At 34.0% G+C, this 21,453-nt stretch overlaps 1 protein-coding gene across 13 annotated transcripts in view; it reads left to right on the top strand.

The window, feature by feature from the left end:
• PPHLN1 (periphilin 1) overlaps nt 1-21,453 on the top strand; it is a 195,639-nt gene that overhangs the window by 68,571 nt on the left and 105,615 nt on the right. For 8 of the 13 annotated variants that reach the window (XM_037848306.1, XM_037848304.1, XM_037848303.1 and 5 more), the window contains 4 exons: nt 5,197-5,408; nt 14,277-14,333; nt 16,830-16,909; nt 20,109-20,228. In XM_037848306.1, the coding sequence (XP_037704234.1) occupies nt 5,197-5,408; nt 14,277-14,333; nt 16,830-16,909; nt 20,109-20,228 (469 nt within the window). The remainder of the gene's footprint in view (nt 1-5,196; nt 5,409-14,276; nt 14,334-16,829; nt 16,910-20,108; nt 20,229-21,453) is intronic. The other 5 variants (XM_037848313.1, XM_037848307.1, XM_037848311.1 and 2 more) reach the window with 3 other exon arrangements.

Raw genomic sequence — 21,453 nt, 5'->3', positions numbered from 1 at the left:
ACTTTTTAAAATACTTAATTGAGAAAGAAAGTGGAGAATGTCCTCAGCTTGAGAAGGACACTGGCTAAAGGGATAAGTTTTTGTTTGCCTTTTTTTTTTTTTTTTTAGGTAAGAAAGTAATTAGTAAATATTAATTACTGCTTAATTACTAGACAGAATATTGGCATCCAGATTTCTTATTGGGCTGGAAGGTTGATTTGGGGAAGGTGGATCAGGGACGGTAGCATTGAGTAGAAGATCAATTATGTTTTTTAAACTTAAAATAAGAAACTTGAGAGGATCTTGATATATTGGGGAAAATATTTAGTTATGTAAGTTATTCATAATAGGTAAAGTGATTTATTTAATATTTCTGAAAGTTTTGTCTTCCACTTAAATTGAACAGGAACTTTCAATGAAATGAAAAAAATAGCTTGAAACTAATTTCTCATTAAAACAAATAAAATGAGTTTTTAAAGTTTCCATTATAAAAGTAGTACAATCACATTATAGAGATAATTTGAAAACAAAGGAAAAAATTCCTAGTGAGTTTACCATAAATAAGAGAGCAGTATTGATTTTCTGGTGAATTGTATGCTTTAAAAACTCATTGCATTTTCTCATCAGGTACTGTGCTTAAATAATTAGAAGTAAATCTATGAAAGTGGTTTTGTTTAGGTATAAGGTTGCTTAGTTTGCCCCTGCCACTTTGTCTTAACTTTAAAACAATCTAAGCCTTTGAATTTTCATTTTTCTTAAATTTATCATGCTGTGTTTATATAGTAGAAGGTAAAAATTTAAGAAAATTAGGACTTACCTGTTTTGTAAAGTTAACATCATGTGCACTAGTATCTTGTAGAATCTACAGAGTGCCCATCATTATTCATAATAGCTGTGTGTATAACCTCTATTAGTGATGGGAGCAAAATTTAACAGTGATTAACATTGACACCCATCTCCTTTATGGATTGGTGGAATGTTTTGGTAATCACTTTTTTCCCTTCAAAGACAGAAACTCTCATGGCTTACATTTGAAACCAAGTGCAAGATATGTTAAACAATTAGGTGTTAGGCCAAGAAAAAGAAGGAATTCAAAGTATTATGCAGCATTTTGTTAAATTAAATTGAGCCAAGAAAAAGCCAGGATGTGTATAGAAAGTTTTTCTGACAGTCAGAAAAGCTTATTTGCAACCCTATCTAATATTCTTTCTCTATTTGGAGCCTGGATGTTTAATCCTGTTTTATGGACCAGAGTAGTGTTTCCTATTTTAGAACCACTAAATATCTAGCAGTTTCCAGACCAACGCAAATTGTGTATTATTCATAATGAATTGTGTATTATTCATAATATTTATTTACTCATACTTTCACCACTGGATGGGATCGTTTATCTGTTTGATAGGGATGACTTTTCTTATTATTTGAACTTGGGTTATCTTGAATATTTATTTAGTGAGATGATACAAGTTTTGTCTGTCTTCCATTGAATTGTCTTCGTATTCTTTGACTATTTTTTATTGATATGTTCGTCTTAATATTAATAGTTTTGTCAGCATTCACTTAATTATTGAATATTGGGATGTAAGACTTTGCCATTGATACTGGAATTTTTCCCTTATTTGTAAATTTGCTTTAAATATGGTTATATTTTTCAATTTTAGAGGTTATTTTGTATGTAGCTTAAACTTGGTATTTTCCATCATCATTTCCATCTATATACTTATAAATATTCAGTATTTTTTTCTTATAACTTTTTGGATCTTTTCCTTCTGTTCCTTCCTTCCAAACATTTAGTTTTTTAATCTATCTGAATTTACCATATGTGTTATAAGAAAGAAATTGATCACCAAATTGTCTCAAAGTTATATAAAATATTTTAAAACTTAAGGGTCTGTGTGTTTGGGGGAAGGTTAAAAATGAGGTAACTGATGATGAAAGGACTAAAATCTAAAACTGTAATAGACACCATTCATTGCAGAGTTGGTTAGCAAAATGCTCAAAGAGGTTAAGTTGCTTAAGGTAAAAAGTAGATGAACTAATTCTTTAATCTTTTTCTGCCTGCAGGAAATGCTTGGAGAAATCCCACTGTAAATAAATATGTTTAATTTTATTAAAGTTAGTGTTTCCCAGAGTTATTTAACCACAAAACCCGTTAACTCCTTCAGTAGATATATCTTATAATTACTTGTATGTGACCTTTGAACAGGTCCTATGACTCCCTTGGTCTTAAATGCATTGTACTCTTCTGTCCTCTGAATCTTTGATATAAACTATCCTTTCCCTTCTTAAAATTTTCTTCGTTCGTTGTTTAGTTACTGGCTTTTTAAAGTTTTCACTTTTCTGGCCACTTGTGTTCTTGTTCACATGGATCCCTTAATCTTGCTCTGTTGTTTTTTGAAGCTTGTAATGCTTTTCCCACTGTTTAAATATGTGCTGCCCAATATGGGAGCCAGTAGCTGCATGTACCTATTGAGCACATGAAATGTTGTTAGTTCAAATTGAGATATTCTGTAAGTTTAAAATACACACTGGACTTTTAAAATTAGGGTGAAAAAAGAATGTCAGATATCATGCTGAAGTTCTTTATATTGATTACATGTTGATAATATTTCAGAGCTATTGGATTAATAGAATTAACTTCACCATTTCTCTTTATTTTTAAAAAATGGTGATTCAGTTATATTTCTGTTAGACAGTGTTGATCTAAATCTCACTTTTCCTTTAAGACCCAGATCAGCTTTCCATCTAATAATGTTTCCATTTGAATTACAGTACCAGTCTCCCTGCAGTTACCTCCCTCCACTATTAGATACCAAGCTTCTTAAAAGCAAGAGTAATACCCCACAGTGCCTTTCATATGGTGGGCATTCAAAATATATCAATAGGAGAAATGACTTGGCTAATATTACTGCATTATCAAAGAGGATACTTAAGATAATTGATGCGTATTGGGATGTTTTTGCTTTAATTGGTGGTGGTGGTGGGGTTGATGTGAAGGGGAGGAGAGGCATACTCTGAGCCATTAAATTTTGACATGTACATCTGCCAAGAATGACCAGCCACCCTAGGCCACTCTGATAGTTCAAAACTGCTGTGATTTTACTGCCGTCTGGTGTCAGGATTAGGAAACTGTATTTCAGCATTTTGTGTCCTCCCACCCCCATCCAGCCCTTCCCCAGGAAGCAGTTTTTACTCTGACTATGGGCCTGCTCTTCTTCATACCTAAGTAATTTATCCATAAGAGATTATTTAATTTCAGTGTAGTAAATCTTTATTCTTCTTGGAACACTCTTTGGCTTACCTGATAACTTATGCTCCTGTTTTTCCTCATGTTTCTCTGTCCATTCTCTTCTATTCTTCTTTGACAGCTCATTCCTCTCTTAATAGTGTAGTTTTTTTTATCTCTAGGTTCTATGCCCTCTGCTCTTTTTAGCCTCTGTTTTCATCCATACCATGGCTTTAAATACTGCCTATTTATAGGCAAATTTACATTTATAGCCAAAAATTCTCTTCTGAGCTTGAGACTAGTATCTCTAGTTGCCTACCTAGATGTTACATGAGTATATCAAATTTAACATGCTCCAGTCTAAAATTTGGATCTCCCACCTTCATCCCCATTTCTCAGATCTGTTTTTCTCATTTCAATAATTTACTGTACCAGAATTCTGGATGTCAGCTTGTCTATCCCTGTCTCTCAGACTTGTAAGTCAGACATTCTCCAAGTCCCGTTGCGTCTACCTTCCCAAGTATGTTCTTGTGTATGAGTTTGTCATCCCCTTGTCTGTGCCCCATCTAAGCTACCACTGTTTCTTGCCTGGGCTAAGGCTCCTAATTAGTTTCCCTGTATCTATGCTTGACCACATTCATGAGTTTCGTGTTTATTCCTCTAATGTCAGCTTCCAGCTAGCCAGAGAGTTCTGTGATACTAGGGACTGCATGTTTTTGGCTCACCATTGGGTCTTCAACACCTGACACTGTTCCTAAAACCCATTTCTAAATACGTTTATAGCCACTCTTACTAACCAGTATGATTTCAGTATGACTTCTGTAGTTTTAGTGACTGAATTTGAATATGTCAGAATTTCTTTAATGCTTTATTTTGCAGTATTAGTGTTAAAATTGAGTTCATTTGTCATAAATGAATTTTAGCTACTTTTCACTTTTGCCCAGAGAAACTTAATTGTGGGTATTAATCAGTTAATGATCAAATGAACTTTAGAACAACAATCTATTTATATGTTAGAGATTACTAAATCAATAGGCTGAAATTATTTTCTGAGCATCTGTAGATCTATATCATTGGTTTGTCTCTTAGCATGCTTCTGTCTGAAACTTAATGTTCTTTAATTTTATTGTGGAAGTTCATTTGCTAAATCTTCAATTAAAACCTGTTGGACTCTGTTCTTTTAGTAGAATCTCATGTCCTGATGGTTTCATTTACTAATTTTGGTTTGGTTTGATGTTTTAAAGGTGGTTTTGCTTATAAAGTTTTACTGCTAGAGCTTAATTGCTGCTTTAAATGGATGATATTACTCAATATATAAATTTAATCTATAAAAGTAGAGATGACCTATGAAAAGCTGGTATTTAGAGATGGACAACAATCTAGATACTAAGGATACATAGTCAGCGAGGATTTAATAGGTATATACCAGAATTTCTCACCCATAGCATTATTAACATTTTGGGCTAGATAATTCTTTGTTGTCAGGGGCTGTCCTGTGAATTGTAGGAGTTGAGCAACATCCCTGGCCTCTACACACTATATGCCAATGGCATACCCGGTCTCCCCCACAGTGTGACAACAAAAAATGTCTTTGGACATTGCCAGATTGCCCCCTGGTATATTCTATACTTAGAAGGGGTTAATAGGTCATGAAGCATCTCACCTGGGAAATCCCTAGGTGTCTTTGAGAGTATAATGGCTGTGGGGCATGTTGTTAATGGCAAATAGCAGTATGGACTATATGTTTTTCACATTTTAAAACTTGTGTGTGTCCTTAGATTAAAGTAACTTTTGCATTTAACCATTTGATTTTACACCAAACTGTGAAAAAGTCATGCATGATAAAATGTATTTCACTGATAAAGTTTCATTTCATGGACTGACTTTATCAGTTAGGTAGTGGTAGAAAAAGGGAACCAAGAGCTGTTGCCATTTGAGTTTGTATATGTAGTTTACAGGGTTTAATTAACTTATTTTATTTTTCTTCAAAGGGATGTGAGAGATGGCTTTAGAAGAAAAAGTTTCTACTCCTCCCATTATGTAAGAGACCGGTCTCCTCATAAAAGGGACACTCCTTTTTTCAGAGACTCACCTGTAGGCCGAAAGGATTCTCCACACAGCAGATCTGGCTCCAGTGTCAGCAGTAGAAGCTATTCTCCAGAAAGAAGCAAAACCTACTCTTTCCATCAGTCTCAGCATAGAAGTATGTATTTTAAAGATTTTTCCTTTTTTTTTTGCAACCTCCATTAATGAGAATGTACTGAGTCAGATTGCCTTATAGGTATTATAAGAGATACATTATTTTTTTTTTGGACTTTTTAAAATTTAATGTATTTTCAGTTTATTTCATATTGGCTATATTACACAATGACAAATAGAAAAATTGTGAATGAAAACTAATTCCTAAGATAATTAAAATAAATGCACATGTATGGTAAGTTATAAATTCATCATATTTCAGTATTCTGAGCATTAAATGTTTTAACATTTTTACAAATTAGGTTTTATAACAACATAACATTGTTTTGCATGAAGAGATACATTTTTAAAAACAACTTTTTATTTGGAAAAATTTCAAACTCACAGAAAATTTGAAAGAACAGTATAATAAATACCATATACACACACTCACGTGTTTTTTTTTTGAACCATTTGAAGTTGCAGTCCTCATGACATTTCACCTCTAAATTCTTCAGCATGTTAAAGGTTCCTTTTCAATCACATCTGAAACTCATACCATTTCATATCTTCTGCCAGTGCCTGTACCAGTCTGACCTCTTTAATCTCCTATGATGATACCATATTTGATATGCTGTTTTTCAATGAAAGTATCAATGATCTTTCCTAAATATAAGGTATAGCCTTATAGAATTTAGAGCCAAAACTTACAATAGGTTCATGTTTTTCCAATCTTTGGGTTTTTTTTTTTTTTTTTTTAACTTGAAGTGCCTAGGTATACACGGCATTCTGTACAGTCATAGCATGTCAGCCTAGCTGAGTTGCTTAGTATGTATTGGAATAAATAAATGAAGGAATCTCTTTTCCAGATAAAGCATTCCTCTATTATTTTTTCTGACTTTATAGGCTGCACTTGAGCTCATTCAGAAAACATTTCTCGATGCCTTCTAGTTAAATACAAAGATGTCCCTGTCACTAAGGAACTAATACTCCAGAATTTATATACATTCCCCCCAGCTATATCAATATGTGACTGTAAAATATATGAAATATAACTGATATAGGGATTGATATGTCATAAATGAGTTAACATGACAGCATGTCAAGGAGAGAAGGACTAATTCTCACTCTAGGGGCAGAAGCATATTGTCATGCAGAAAGGGGCATTTGGGCTCATTTTATTTCAGATTTCTTCAGATGGAAAAGTATCTTCTAGGTAGAAGGAATTATAAACCAAGGTACAGAAGCCAGAAAAGGCCAAAATGTTTCTTTATCTCTATTTTTTAACCTCCTTCCCATTAACTATCTTTTTCGATAAGGTGAGTTTTACTTTAATCCTTTACCATTGTGTGGTTGGTGAATATATCTCAATAAAATTTAATTTAAAAAAATATCCTTTACCTTCTGCATACTGAGAGTGATGGAAAACCCCTTCAGTTCAAATTGTCTTTCCTTGTGGCTATTGCTAGATTCTTTTGTTTAGCAAACATTTACCAACTCTCTATTATTTGCAGAGCTAGGTAGAGTAGGTCTTCCCTAAAAACATATTTTTGGATACCTTTGAATGAATAGTCATGGAGGAGGTAAAAATGTCATTTGAAGGATTGAAAACAGAGCATAGTCATTTACATATGCCTGATTCTTAAAATTTGCTCTGAAATAATTCCAGGTAACTGAAAGTTTTATGTGGAGCTCAGTAACAGGTAGTGACCCCTTTACTTCACTCTCTCAGCCCCCTCCAAAAAATATATACAACCTCAGAGTTCTAATGCATTCCCATGTTCACATGCATAAATACCCAAAATTAGCCCGACACGTCTAAGGACTTGTTTCTTTGTATGTGTATGACTTAATCCAAATCCAATAATAATAATTATTATTAATAATAATAATTTGATTAAGAGGAGGAGAGTACTTTGGAAACTGATTATGAAGGCTTTTTTAAAAAACACTAATGAAATGGAGGCTTGAGATTCTTAACTGACACCTTGTAGAGAAGCTCTTAAGTTATTTAAGGTAGCTATTGGTGATATAGCCTTACTTTTTTGAAATTTCTAAAACAGATTTTTAGGGAGAGTAACTTCTTTCTGTTTATTGGCTTTTGGTCTTATAGTCAGTGGCCAAAACTTAAACCTAGAGAAAAAATGTGGAGGACCCAAAATGAAGTGCTCCTATATACTTTCCTCATCCATTGAGGTCTAATACCTTTAATATCTGGAGTGATGAAAAAATAACACAAAGTCAGGGGAATAAGATATGGTATAAATTAAATGAAACAGAACATATGGGTTTGTTAATGCTTTTGTGTTTATTTTCTTTAGTCATTTAGATTGGAAAGTGAAGTTCCTTAATCAAGGAAAAAAGTTTGTTTTGGGAAAACTCAATTTACATGTTATCTTGGGTAGTGCTGAACTATGAAAATGTTTTTCTACGCTCCTTCATGTAGGTGTTTTTTTAATAGTTACATAAGATCATCAAATAAAAAGTTAACAGAGAAATCTTGTTTTAAACAATAAGTGGAAAAAGTATCTTACATACTTGTGGCACTACTGTTTACTTTTACAGCTAATTTTCACAAATATTGATGGTACCTTGCCTTTCTCAAAAAAAAGTACTGAGAACAAGGTCCTACAATTATCAGTCACTTATACTGTGTTAAGTAGCATTAATGTGTTAATTTGGTTTTCTAATATAAATTGAATTTTGGCAAAGATATTAAATGTTTCCATAAGTAGCAGGTAAAAACAATTTTCTTATTTCTTGTGCCCTCATTTTCTAATTCTTTAACTTTTGATTTTTGCTTTTGTATGGTACTTCATACTTTTCAAAGTATTTCCTTAACTTAATGGTCACTAGTAGTTTGGCCATGTTACTGTTTAAGGATTACTTCTTCATAATTCCTGTATGTTTTTAACGTATCTCTTTTGTGCTTAATTATAAATCAGAGTGATTTTTCTACTTCTTTTCCATCTCAACTACATATTTCCCATTTTATGCTTATACACAATCTCCCACTCCCATTCTCTAAGGTATTTCCTTTGATAAGCTTACGATATCACAACCCAGTACTTCCGCATTTGTGTAGCTCATTCATTATAAAAGAATTAAAATCTTTTCCTACTTAATACTAGTTGTCTTAAGAAATATAAAGATATTTCTTGCTTTTATATTGTAACCTTTTATGTATTTGAAGCGGACCTTCATATCCCTCATGAGTTTGTTTCTTTTTCATGTTTTCTTCAGCTGTTCCTTTTAGGTTTCTTCAGCTGTTCCTTTTGACATGATTAGTGACCTTTTGCTTTCCTGATTTTCCTTCTGTTCCTCTTGAGTTGTGATACCAGAAGTGAACTTTTGTTTTGGCAACCATATTGCATTAGTGGTCCTGTGTCTTTATCGAGATTATAGATGACTGAAATCTAAGCCATTTTCACATGTATTACTATTAACCCACAATGCCCCTTAGTCTGTACTTATTCCAGGTGCAATTGCTTATGTATAGTTGATACATATTTTTTTAAATCTAGGAATACTAAATTTCATCTAATTAACTTTGACTTACTATCTGTTCTCTAGAGATCTTAAAATCTCATTTAGTGATTCTGTACATTAGCAGCAGATAAAAACAGCTTTATTTTAATGACAAATTTATGCCTTCTATGTTTTGTATTAATCGTTCGTATTATGTTGAGTAGCAGAAGACCAACTACAGAAACCTCTAGGAACCTCTCTCTGTTGATGTTAGCTGTTAACAGTATTGTTTGCTCTTATTCAACCATTTGTGATCCCCCATCTTTACTATTATCTTGTCTTCATTTCCACTGGAGGATCTCATGAAAGACTTCCTCAGAGGCTTTCTTTCTTTCTTTTTTTTTTTTTTTTTTACCCTCTTGGTGAGAAATCAGAATTTTATTTTATTTTTTTTGCTTTGAGTTTTTTTTTTTCCATTGTCATGGATATATCTATGTATATTCATTTCAGTATTTAAATAACTCATTCTCTTTTGCCAGAACCCATGTAAATCATTCCTCAAATTATATCCACCCACATTAGACCCTCATCTTTAAAACACTTCATAGGCAAATTGCTTAATTTTTACTGGAAATGACAGCAAATCACAAATCAGGGTGCAAAATATTTATGAAATGAAAGCATGCATTTAAAACTTGAAGTTGAAATTTCCAGCATTTGAATTAAGAAGAAAAGTCAGCAATGAATGGGAAAGGAAACCAAAGAATAAAGAAAGGAAATATGAAAACATCATATGCTAAACTGTGAGCCTATGAAAATCACCACACCCAGCCTCTTTGTAAGAGGGTGGCTGCTGGGGAAAGCTGGGGCACTGGTAATGAGGTCTGCTGGATAAACCATGTCATGTCATGAAACTCTTGAGTTATAATGCATTCTCTGTCAAAACAGATACAGTGAAGATTGCCTTGCTTTGTTTTTGTAAATCCATTGTGACTCCTGGTGATGATTATAAAAGTACTTACAAATTACCTCTTGTTAATTCATTCTAAACATTTGCTAGGGTTATTGTCAAATTTACCAGTATTGCTCTGTATCAGTTAGGTATCATATGCCTTTTTTTGCTTGAATAAAATATGAATGCTATGGAAGATTTGCAAGTTTATTATTTTTGATGGTTTATCTTTTTCTGTAGCTCTGACTTTGGGCCCAGCCTCCTTAGTTTCTTGATTTCAGCAGCCATTATTAAGAATAGAAGATACTTGAAAGGAAGATTATTCTTCATCAGCATTTAATCCTTTTTAAGAATATACCATGTAAGATAATGGAAAATGTACAAAAACTGAAAATACTATTTTGAGAAGAGTATATGTGGAAGATAGAGTCCATTAGTAAACTTCAGTGTATAGGAAAAGACAAATGTCTTAAGACCTGTTGGCTATGAATAAATTTTGAAGCCCATATGAATTATTGGATTATAGCTGAAATTCCAATAAAAGTTTGAAGTTCAATTTTGCCTTTAGAGAGAAGGCTTTTCTCTACAGGTTTAAAGTGGTAATGGAGATGGATAATAAGGCTTTATCATCAGATCATGTATACTAGGCAGTAGGAATGGAACATAAAACCATTCTCTTAGCAGCTGAATATCATAGTGTTTCTGGTTTGGAAGCTACTGCATTTGTGTTTAATACTCATGCAATCTTTTATTCAATAAATATATATTGAACAAAAATGGTTTCTCAAGTAAGACAGATCCAGTTTCTGCCCTCTGAGTTTATGATCTAGTGAGTTATAATCTAGTTTATAATCTTTTACAATCTAATTACAAACAATTACATAAAAATAAACATTGACAGTGATATCTGAAGGATGAATAGAAGTTGGTAGAAGGATGCAAGTGGAGAAGAAATGTTAAAATGAGCTATGTATCATGTGGAGTCCCTGAACTATAATTTAGGAAGTATATTTTCCTGGAAGGGTTTGGGCAGTTAATTGATCCAGGCTATTAATGTGCTGTTGAATTAGATTCTATAATCTTTTCTTTTTGTTTAAGCTTCTGCTGTTTATTCACAAGAGAGCTTTGGCTATGAATTCCTTGGGTGAATCCCAGGAGTACAGCTATAGCTTTTCTGGCATCTGAATGATAATAGATTAATGATGTTTCCATGTATGTAGGAGGTAGAGTGATGGCATTCATGTCATCCCTGTTCTAGCACATAGTCAGTAGCATACATTCACAATGTGTGCAGATGGTGTAGTGTTTTATGTTTTAAAAAGTGAGCCCATGTGTTTTGAGTTGATGCATTAGGAAAGTGTTCTATTCAGAAGTGTGCTTCAAAGTATTGAGTCAATAGGCCTTTACATGGTATATCTCTGACCTCCTAAAGATGATTATTTTAGGGAAGCAGAGGTGAAGCAAAGCTCTCTACCCTTATCCCTGTTTTGTTTTTATCTCCCCCACCCCCCGTCATATTTTGATGTCTTTAACACAGGAGCATTTTTTTTTTGTTTCTCCTCCATTTTCTGATTTATACCTTCTTGAATCAACCAGTAAACCTCTGGGAAATCAAATTCTTCCTAACCAAGAGCCCAGAGTTTCCTTATTTTCAGCCATGATCCACAAAAATGCAAAAACCATTTCCTTAGTGTCTATGGAGACAGCCCTTCATTTGTTCATATCTTCTCTTTCAAAGCCTCAACCGTCAAAGAAGACATGAATGTCTCTTTTGACACACCTGTGCTATGAAGCTTGTTTTTTGACGGGACTGAAACATGTTTTATTCCTCTATGTCAGGTACTGTAATGAGAATTCAACATTGTGCAAGACGTGGTCTCTAACTTTATCATCTTTAGTGATGAGTTCTGTTTTGTTTTGTTTTTTCCTGGCAGTGTCCTTTCTTCCTACCTGGGTTATCAATAGTGAGTAGCTCTTGGTAGGGTTGGATGAATCTAGTTGGGTTCACCATTGCCTTCAGAAGGAAGACACTTCAGTAAGAAGTGTAATTTTGAAAGATCATATCAGATTTACATTCAGTTATTTTATTCAGGGGGCTCACCAAATATTGTGAAACTCATGAGCTGCTTCTCCAACTTCGATTTCCCCTAAGTAGGAAGAACTTTATACGTGGTATATGCAACCATTATTTGTTTCCTCTTTATTTTCTTCCTCTCCTTTTATTCTTTCACTCACCATATATTACCTGGCTTTTGATTTCGACATTGTCACCTTCAGAATTTTTCTTTCCTGGTTTCTTTCCTCCATCCTAATTTGGAACTCAGTTTCTTTAGAGTCACAGCAAGGACAGAAAAGTATTGAGCCTTTTTAACTTGCTCTCAAGTGAGTAGTTAGTGTTTACTTACTAAGATCATATGGGAGACAAATTTGAAGTGATGGCTGAATATCTAAGAGTAGAATCCTGTCGGCTAGAAATATAGAAGAGAAAGTGAAAGAGGTAAATTTGAGAGACATTTATATTTATAAGAGTTGGTTAGAGCCAGGTAAGAAGAACAGAGCAAAAAGGATTGAGGTAAGGAGAAACACGTTTAGGGAACAAGAACCAAAAAAGAAGAAAGATGTAGTTAGGAAGATGTAGGAAGGCAAACACAGAAGTACAAAGGCCTGAAACCAAATGGTAGAATGTTAAGAAAAGTTTGCTTATAAATCATTAAAATGCTGTAGTAGAGGACAAGAAGAATGAGAACTTGAATATTAATATGAACAGATCATTGGAAACTGTTTAAGAACAATGGGGTTGTTTCCTTATCTTTTGTTGTGTTAAAAACAAAAAACAAAAACCCCAAACTTAGTGAATTAAAGCAACCACGTCTTTGTTCATGATTCTGCAATTTGAGCTAAACTCAGCTGGGTGGTTTTGGTGGTCTGTTAGGACATTATTAATTAGTCCAAGACTGTTTAAAGCACCAAAGATGGGAATCTGTACTTAAATGTGATAATTCCTCCAGTATCTCTGGACTGACCCTTTAGGGGGAAAAAGTCCTGAAACCTATGAGTGAATACTAACACCATGACCAATTGCAAGCTGTCAATCCAGAGTCACTGAACACAGTTTGGAAGAGATGCATGGAGTGCACTCTCACTAGCTGTATGAGTCGGCCTCTGGCTCCAGTGCACCCCTGTAAAATATTACTATTCTCATTTCTTGACTGATCTCTAGAGATCTACTTTTAGGTAGCTTAAAAAATAATAAAACAGGATTATATAAATAGCTGAGGAATTTTATGTAAAAGGAAAATAAAACTAAGAATTAAGTTAGTGGTGCATGAAATAAATGACTATAACAAGACTCTGAATAGATGCTACTAAGGATTTGGCCAAAGCAAAAAGGAAAGACACAATCACAGGGTTCACAGTGTTCCTTAGATAAAAATCAGCTGCTCCGGAGTAACAAAAACTTTGCTGATGCCAAAGAGACCAGTGAACAATTAGAGAAGGATCCTGCATCCTTAACATTCTTGTCAAAGTAGTATGGCAATATTTGCATGGTATTTCTTGAAACTCATTTCAGTCCAAGTTGCTGGCAATGCCAAAGCAATTCAGAAAATCTATGTTATTTCCTGGCAAAAAAACTTTTAATTGTCAATTTGGGATCTATAATAGAAGGACTTGAAATAAACATTAAGGAGCTTGCATCTTATTGGGAAGATATTTCGAAGCCCTTACTCTAGTATATTTAGGCTGTTTAGAAAGCTGATTCCATTGGCATCATTAAGAGTTTGCATTTAGGAGGCTAAACAAAATATTCACAAGATTCTAAGTATGGGATAACCAAGATAGTAGCTGTGGATTTGTTTATAAAGAAAATTCATAAATGAGCTAGTTTGCATGGAATGAGTTAGCAAGATTTAGTAATAATCGACCTGTTGAGAGCAAATGACTACTTGCAGTTAGCTGTTACAAGCCCAGGAAATTGATATACCATGAAACCTTCCTCATGTTATTTTTTAAAATTTCTAATGGCGATTCATCTTTCACTTACTTTTTGTGTCATCCTTTACCACTTCTTTGAATGTTGACTTTTTGGAGGAGTAGACTTTTGGAGGTGCTTACCAACATGAATAAGACTTGAGCCTTGTCTTCAGCTCTTAGTGTCTTATCTTACTACATTCTTTTCCTCATTCCTTTCTGCCCATGCTATCCTGGGCTAGCCTCATCTTAACACTTCCATTGCTGTTGGATCCATTTAGCATCTCCTTAAACAGAGACTTTCTCATGTCCTTTCACTTATTCCTCTTCGGTGGAGGTTGCTTAGGCAGCCCAACTTGAAGGTGGGGTACGAAAAAATTTAGGGCCACCAGCAAATGCTCAGAAGTCGCTTTTGTTCCCATCATTCCTACTTCTGGGTTCTTCTCTTGTTCCTCCTGGGCACAGAGGTGCTGGTGTTAACTCCCCCCTGCCCACTTTCCCTAGAATCCGTGCGTGCTGGTGCGTCCTACAAACGGCAGAATGAAGGAAAGCCAGCAAGAGGTGAGTTTTGAGCTAGATTCTGATTTGGGATTGTGAAAGGGTGTGGGGCTTGGATTGATAGACGTTATGGGAATGGGGAAGGTTTGTAACTGCTCCATCGATGTACTCTCAGAATCAGAGTTGAACAGCAGTAGACCCAGCTAGTAAGATTTGGGGAGGAGGTATGGGTTGGTTGCTTGGGTAATCCATTCCTGGCCAGTGATTGCCACATTGCCAGGAATGGCTTGATATCTGTAGAATAGTCAGATAAGCTATAGGCAGATAGAACTTAACAATGGTAGGATCAGGGGATTCAATTAACTTTTTCTTTATGCTCTTTTCCTGCCATCCATATCATCCTTTTTCTTTGTCCTTTGCTTCTCGCCTGTCCCTCCCCCACCCCCATGCAATAGGTATATATGAATATATGTGGATATATGGTAAACCTCCTGCTCCATCCCTCAATGTTCCTTTGCTTCTGCATACTGAAGTAGTTGAAATCTGCTTAAATTAGCTCATAAGCAGCTAAAATTAGAAAAGGTCCTAAGACTTTTTGGAGACCATGCTTTGCATACCTGCGGTGCTGATTTCTTGTTTATAAAGGAAATGCTAAGTAATTGCTTGTGAGAGGTTTTTTTCCTTGTGCCTAGCTGATGTTTGCTGGAATTGACTTTGCAGTTAGACCTTTAATTAGCATAGTGTGCTGTGCTGTTTGGTTCATCTCATTTTCTTTCAAGTGATTATTTATCTAAAGGGTTGAAAAATAAAATTTAGTTTTTCACCTAATTTTTGAGTGCCTATGCTTGTCTTCAAGGACAAGAAGCCAGGTAGACCTTGGATATGAAGAAATGAATAAGCTATAATACTTGTTCCTCCAGGAAGGAGCATTTGGTATAGTGGGATAGATTCTGGTCACAGTATGATGTAGAATTTTCCAAGTGCAATAGAAATACAGTAGGAAATGACTATACCCTTGGTTATTTGGGGATGTAATGGTGATTTGTATAATTTTTCTTTTGATTTTTTTAAGATATGCAAGAACTTTTAAACTTGCTTAATGTGAAAGCCCCTTATCGTACTATAAATTAAAAGATAGGGTTATGTCTTTTTTAAGACTTGGTTCTTCAAATCTGGAATACTCAGCCTAGAACAGGGGTTCTCAACCTTGTCATTATTTACATTTGAGGCTGGATAATTCTTTGTTGGTGGGGGCTGGGAGGGGTATATGTGTTGTCTTGTGCATTGAAGGATGTTTAGCAGCAACCCTGGTCTCTACTTACTATATGCCAGTGGTGCTCTCCCAGTTGTGGCAATCAAAAATATCTCCATACATTGCCCAGTGTCCACGGATGGTGGTGGGGAAGGTGGAGGTGGCAAAATTGCCACCTTTGAGAACCACTGGTCTGAAGAAATCTTTTAGTGGTCTACAGGAGATTGGAAAGAGGTGTTATTTGCTACTGCCCTAAGTGATTAGACCTTTGAGCCTCCAGGCCCTTACTTAGCTGTTACTGGACTATAGCAGGAAGAACTTGAGAGGCTTTTTTGAGTGAAGCAGGCTTTGCCTCAGTATCAAGGTCTTTTGGTTTCTGCTTTTGCTCTTGGCTGCTTCCCTGGCCTTAACTCACTGTCTAGTCTTGACTAGCTTCTGTGTGACTCCTAACCTGATGCCATTTTTTCTTCCTCTCCATGTCATTAATTTTGTCAGTTCTAGCAATTATGAGCAGAGGATTTGTATTTGATACATATAGATCATTTAATGAAATGTTTTTCTGTCAGTAACAGTGCCCTGTTAATTAATTTTTTAAGATTATATTTAAGTAAACCTATTTAATTGCTGTTGTTGATCCTGCTAAAGTAATAGAGTTTAAATATATTTCCTGCCTTAAGTATATTTCTATAAGTAATGGTATATGTATAGCATGTGAGTATCTGAAGTGACTAAAGATAAAGGTCAGTAACTTTATCTTACACAGATTTATTTTAATTCATTTAACAAATATTCGGGTACTCATTTAGTACCAGGCACTGGATTAGTATTTGAATTATGACTTTCTAGTTTTTATTTTTTAATTTTTAAGCTTTCAGGAGTACCTGCTTAATTTCCTACATGCCTCTCTCCTTGAAGTTACCTCTTAATTAGCTGGTTCTGTTGGGCGGTATCTGAATAACAATTATCCTTGGATATTTATTGTACTATATTAAAATTTGGCTTTTTAATTAACATTTGGAAAAAGAAAAATTCATGATTTTACAGTCTGTTTTTTTAACCTTTCTTGGGGCCTTCTCTGTGATTCCGTATGATGTCCTTTGGTTTTGAGTTATTTCAAAGTTTTGGTGGTTCCCATAACCTGAGAGAGATAGGTAGTTTTAAATATTAAAAGGTTTAATATAATGATGTGTAATGAAAATTTTGGTACTAAAATAAATGTATGACCCCCTCATTAATTCGTTTACAAAAAGTGCTCTAATTAAAAACCAAATGAGCTAGAAAATAACATTTTATATTTTCTTGTATAGGTAAAGAGAGACCTGTCCAGTCTTTGAAAACTTCAAGAGACACTTCACCCTCAAGTTCTTCAGCAGTTGCTTCATCAAAGGTTGTTGTACTTCTAAAATCAGTTTAAAGAGGAATTACAAAGTGAATAAATTAACTGTCTAGTAGACGTGTTTTTATTCATTACTGTCATACCTAATGGGAATAATTTGCTGCATTTAAAACTTGAATTTTAAGTAGCCACAACCTGAAAGTAGGAATCAGCATAAATGAACAGTTTACTTACAGAAAATTTTCCACAGGTCATGTTAAAATTAGTACTTACTGTGCCCCTTGCTCATCTTTACCACTACCAGGTGGGAATGAATATTCAGATGGGCATAGTTGATAGACTGTGGTTTTATTTTGGGAAGTGAGGGCATAGGCAGAGACCTAACATTTATTGTATAACTACTGGGTAGTAAATACTATATTATGTATTTTCTTCTCTTTTTAATTCATTCAGAAATCGTATGGTATAAGTAGATATGTCTCTGTTTTACAGAAGCGTAAATATAGGCTCAGACATTAAGTAATCTTCTCAAGGACATAGCACCTCTTTTCACTATATATATAGTTCTCATTCCTACCTTCTCAGCGTCCCCAAACACACTGAAAAGATGACCCATGCTTTTAATCCTCAGACATTTAAAAATTGAGGTGAGGGTTTCTGCTGTTTCCATCTGTTCTTTCCTTTTAGAGGTTCTCTTCACTAATCTCATACCTTTTCTCTTTGCTATAACTGTTATTACTTCTATTCTCTTCTTCACTTTTTATTTTTGTTCTTGTCTCTTGTATGTTTTTTAGTTTTTCAGCAAGAGTATACATTGCCTACCAGACTGTGCTCGGTGTTTAGGGAGAGTTGCTTCTTTGCCTCAAAGCTTTCTTTATGACAGTGGGTAACTTTGGAGCTTTCTCAGAAGTCTGAGAGTTCTAGAGTCCTGGGTTTTGAATAGCAAAGGTTTATTGGATTTTTTTGTTTTTTTCTTATATCAAGGGAATTTTACCCACCTGCAAGACTGGCTATTTTTTCTCGTCAGATAGTACCTGTAGGAAGAGTAAATAATTCCAGCCCAACCAAATCACTATGAAAATTTAAATTAGCATGTATAAAATATTCATTTCCTTTGAAATATAATGCAATGTAAATACAAATTACAACAAAGGACTTTGTGCTGCATGTTAATAATAGCGTGAAACAATCATAATGGATTTTAGATATTTTTGTCTCATAGTTTCACATGTATGTTTACATTTTTGTAACTCAGACCATAGAGTCTTAAAATAGAATCAGAATTGTAGATTTAGAATCATTTTACATTTTGGGAAATTGAAGCCCCCTGTGTCACATGGTAGGATCACATGGTAGTTTTTGGGGATGTATTACCTAGATTTCCTGATTTGGTGGAGGACTTTCTCTTCTAGACACTAGACATTATGACTTCCCTCATAGGAATAATTTTTCAGAATTTATTTCCTGCTGTTTAGAGGGTAGTTTCAAATGATAGTTTTTTAAGTGTACAGAATTTAATGACAAATAGAAGATGACTCTGTCATAGAAGGTTTTTTCTTTCCTCTTTGCTAGAGATAATTTATGTTTGTTTTGTTTTGCTCTCTAACATTCTCTTCCAAACAGATACCAAAAACCCACATGAGATATGCATTTTCTTCTTGGATATTTTTGTGTGTGTGCGTGCTTTCTTCTTTTTATATATATATAAAATTTTATTAGTTTTTTAACCTCATAGATGGCAGGGCTTTGGGGCAGAATCTTTAGGCCCTCTCAATAACTATAGATACACTCTGTAGATATATCACTATTATCTTCTAGTAAATATGAATGGCTAGTAGTCTGGTGAATTAAATAAGCTGTAGAAGGAGAGGAAGGACCCTTTTTATCCAGAACACCTAGTTTTAAGTCCCAGTTCAGCATTTACTAGTGACTTTGGAGACATCATTAAATGAATATCTTTGGAGACGTTCATTTTCTTGGTCTGTAAATTAGGATAATAAAGCCTACCCTAGCCACCTTCATGGAATTCCATTTAATTAAAATACTGTTTTCATTTGCATATAAAAGCACTTTATAAGTGGTAATGGGCCGTATGATGGGGATTTTTACTGTCACAGGAGGTACGTTTGGAATCAATGATGTGACTTCAGAGAAGTAAGAGATAGAGACACAATTAGGGGTGGCAGGACCTAGTTGATGAACATGTATGCTAATGAAATAGAATGAAATCAGTTACCATAAGGGCTGTAAGGAAAGAATTTTTCTGATCTGTGCTTTACAATTTTTACACCTTATTCTGTGACACAGGTTTTTAAACATTATTGTGGGAATCTTATGTGATCCAGAAAACACATTTTATTTCCTTCATTTTTATATTGACCCCACGAACTGGTTGGTCTTCATCAAATATGTTTTAGTATAATAGATTTGTATGGATAAAGATGGGAAAGAAAAAATTTAGAGTACTAAGCATTATACTAGATAGTCTAAGTCCTATTACCTCTTTCAGTTCTTGTAACTACTTTATTAAGTGAATATTGTTAATCCCCATTTTGTAAATGAGGAAACCAGGGTACAGAGTGTCACTAGTTATAAATATAAAATCATCTAGCTAGTAAGTGTTGAATCTACAATTCAAACCTGGGTCTCTCTGTAACTCCAAAGCCTGTACTTTGTTTAGTGTTTAAGGAAGTTAAGGGAAGTAGTTGTAGTAGTGGTGGTGGTGGTGGTGGTGGTGGTAGTAGTAGTAGTAGTAGTAGTAGTAGTAGTAGTAGTAGTAGTAGTAGTGATGTAACAAAAAATGAAATTTGCATTTCAAAATTTACAAATTATATAAATAGCATATCTGAACTTTTCTGTTGCATTACCTAGGAATTTACCTTGATGAGCTTTTGGCATTAATCATTTCACTATATATAATTAAAGATAAAAAGTTGAAATCAGTGATGCCTTTGTATTCTAAATACAATTAGTTATGAGTTAATTGTCAGTATCTTTTTTGTCTTGTTCCATAAACAAATTTCTGAAGTTTTATGTAAACAAATTGAGTCAGATCTAGTCTACATGTCCCAAAGGAATTGCTGCTTAAAGGAATTCTATATTGAATATTTTTTAAAAAACAAATAATTTATCTGTTCTCCATAAAAATTTGAAGACTTCTATGATTTTAAGTGGGGATGTACCTCTTAATGTATTTGAAGTTTAAAAGCCCTTGCAAATTGTAACATAAATGATCTTTTGTTTTTATTAGGTTTTGGACAAGCCCAGTAGGCTAACTGAAAAGGAACTTGCTGAGGCTGCAAGCAAGTGGGCTGCTGAAAAGCTAGAGAAGGCAGATGATAGCAACTTACCTGAAATTTCTGAATATGAGGTATGGTAAATTTCTCTTTTATGTTTCATACCTGAAATTTTTGTCTGGATTTTAAATTATTTGGGGTAAAATATTTGGTCTGTTTTAGTACTTTTAAGTGTTATATTTGGGGAAAATGTCCTCTTGAATAATTAAAATTTACTATATAGAGTAATAGTCTGATTATGATTGATTCTGAATTAAGTACTCATACTGTGTTTGAATGTCTCTAGTAGTTTAGGAGTATAGGAATAGCATAAATATGGAGTTTAAGGGAAATACATTATTTATATCCTTTGTAATAGGTTTTGCTATTAAAATATCTCAGTAAATAATACTAAGCTATTAGTTATAAACCAGTGAATTCAGAACAAAAATCTAATTACATCTTGGCTCTTGGGCTATATTTATATTGCGTCTTACACTTTATGCAAATTATCTCATAAATAACCCAAGAAGTGGAATTCTGCAAGGTTTGGGCTACTTTTGACTTTTGATGACTCTTGAGTGACAAAAAACGAGAGTTTCTCTGGGGCCATAAAGAACTGTTTATAAAATGTTTGTATTAAACCATTTGAAAATGAATTTTAAAGTGTCTTTATGACCTATAACATCTCTGCTAGAGAAAAATAGACGTTTCATGGGCCAAAATAAGCTTTTACGTTCAGGAGTTGATACTAGATGAATTATGTTGATGGTGTAGGCAGAGAATATAAAAATCTGTGTACCATGACAAATTATTTATGTTTGAAGTAGAATTCTGGCTTTTCAGTATATTTTTGGTTGACTTTATATAAACTTCTTTGATAAAAAGATGAAGCACTGGAATTCATGTAAAAACCTACCTACATCTTCATCCACTATGCAAAGGTCCTTTGATAGTGTGTAATAGACACTCTTCAGAGAAAATGCAAACCCTCTCAGTGCTTATGCAAATAAAGGCTTTCATTTAAAAAAAACTGTTCTGTCATTTAGGTACTGATTGTTCTTAAGTATGTCAAGGTTTCCTTGTTATTGTAGATATAGTAATAGATATTTTTTAAAATTCAGTTTTATTGAGATATATTCATATACCATACAGTAATCCACAGTATGCAATTAGTTGTTCACAGTACCATCATATAGTTGTGCATTCATCACCACAGTCAATTTTTGAACATTTTCATTACTCCAAAAAAAATTAAAAAAAAAAAAAAAGAATACCTAAGACATTCCATCCCCCCATCCCACCCTATTTTTCTTTTAA

Source organism: Choloepus didactylus, chromosome 8 (genome assembly GCF_015220235.1).
Source record: "Choloepus didactylus isolate mChoDid1 chromosome 8, mChoDid1.pri, whole genome shotgun sequence".
NCBI classification, from domain to species: Eukaryota; Metazoa; Chordata; class Mammalia; order Pilosa; family Megalonychidae; genus Choloepus; species Choloepus didactylus.
Note: the sequence above shows the minus strand (reverse complement) of the source record. Positions and strands in the feature narration are given on the sequence as shown.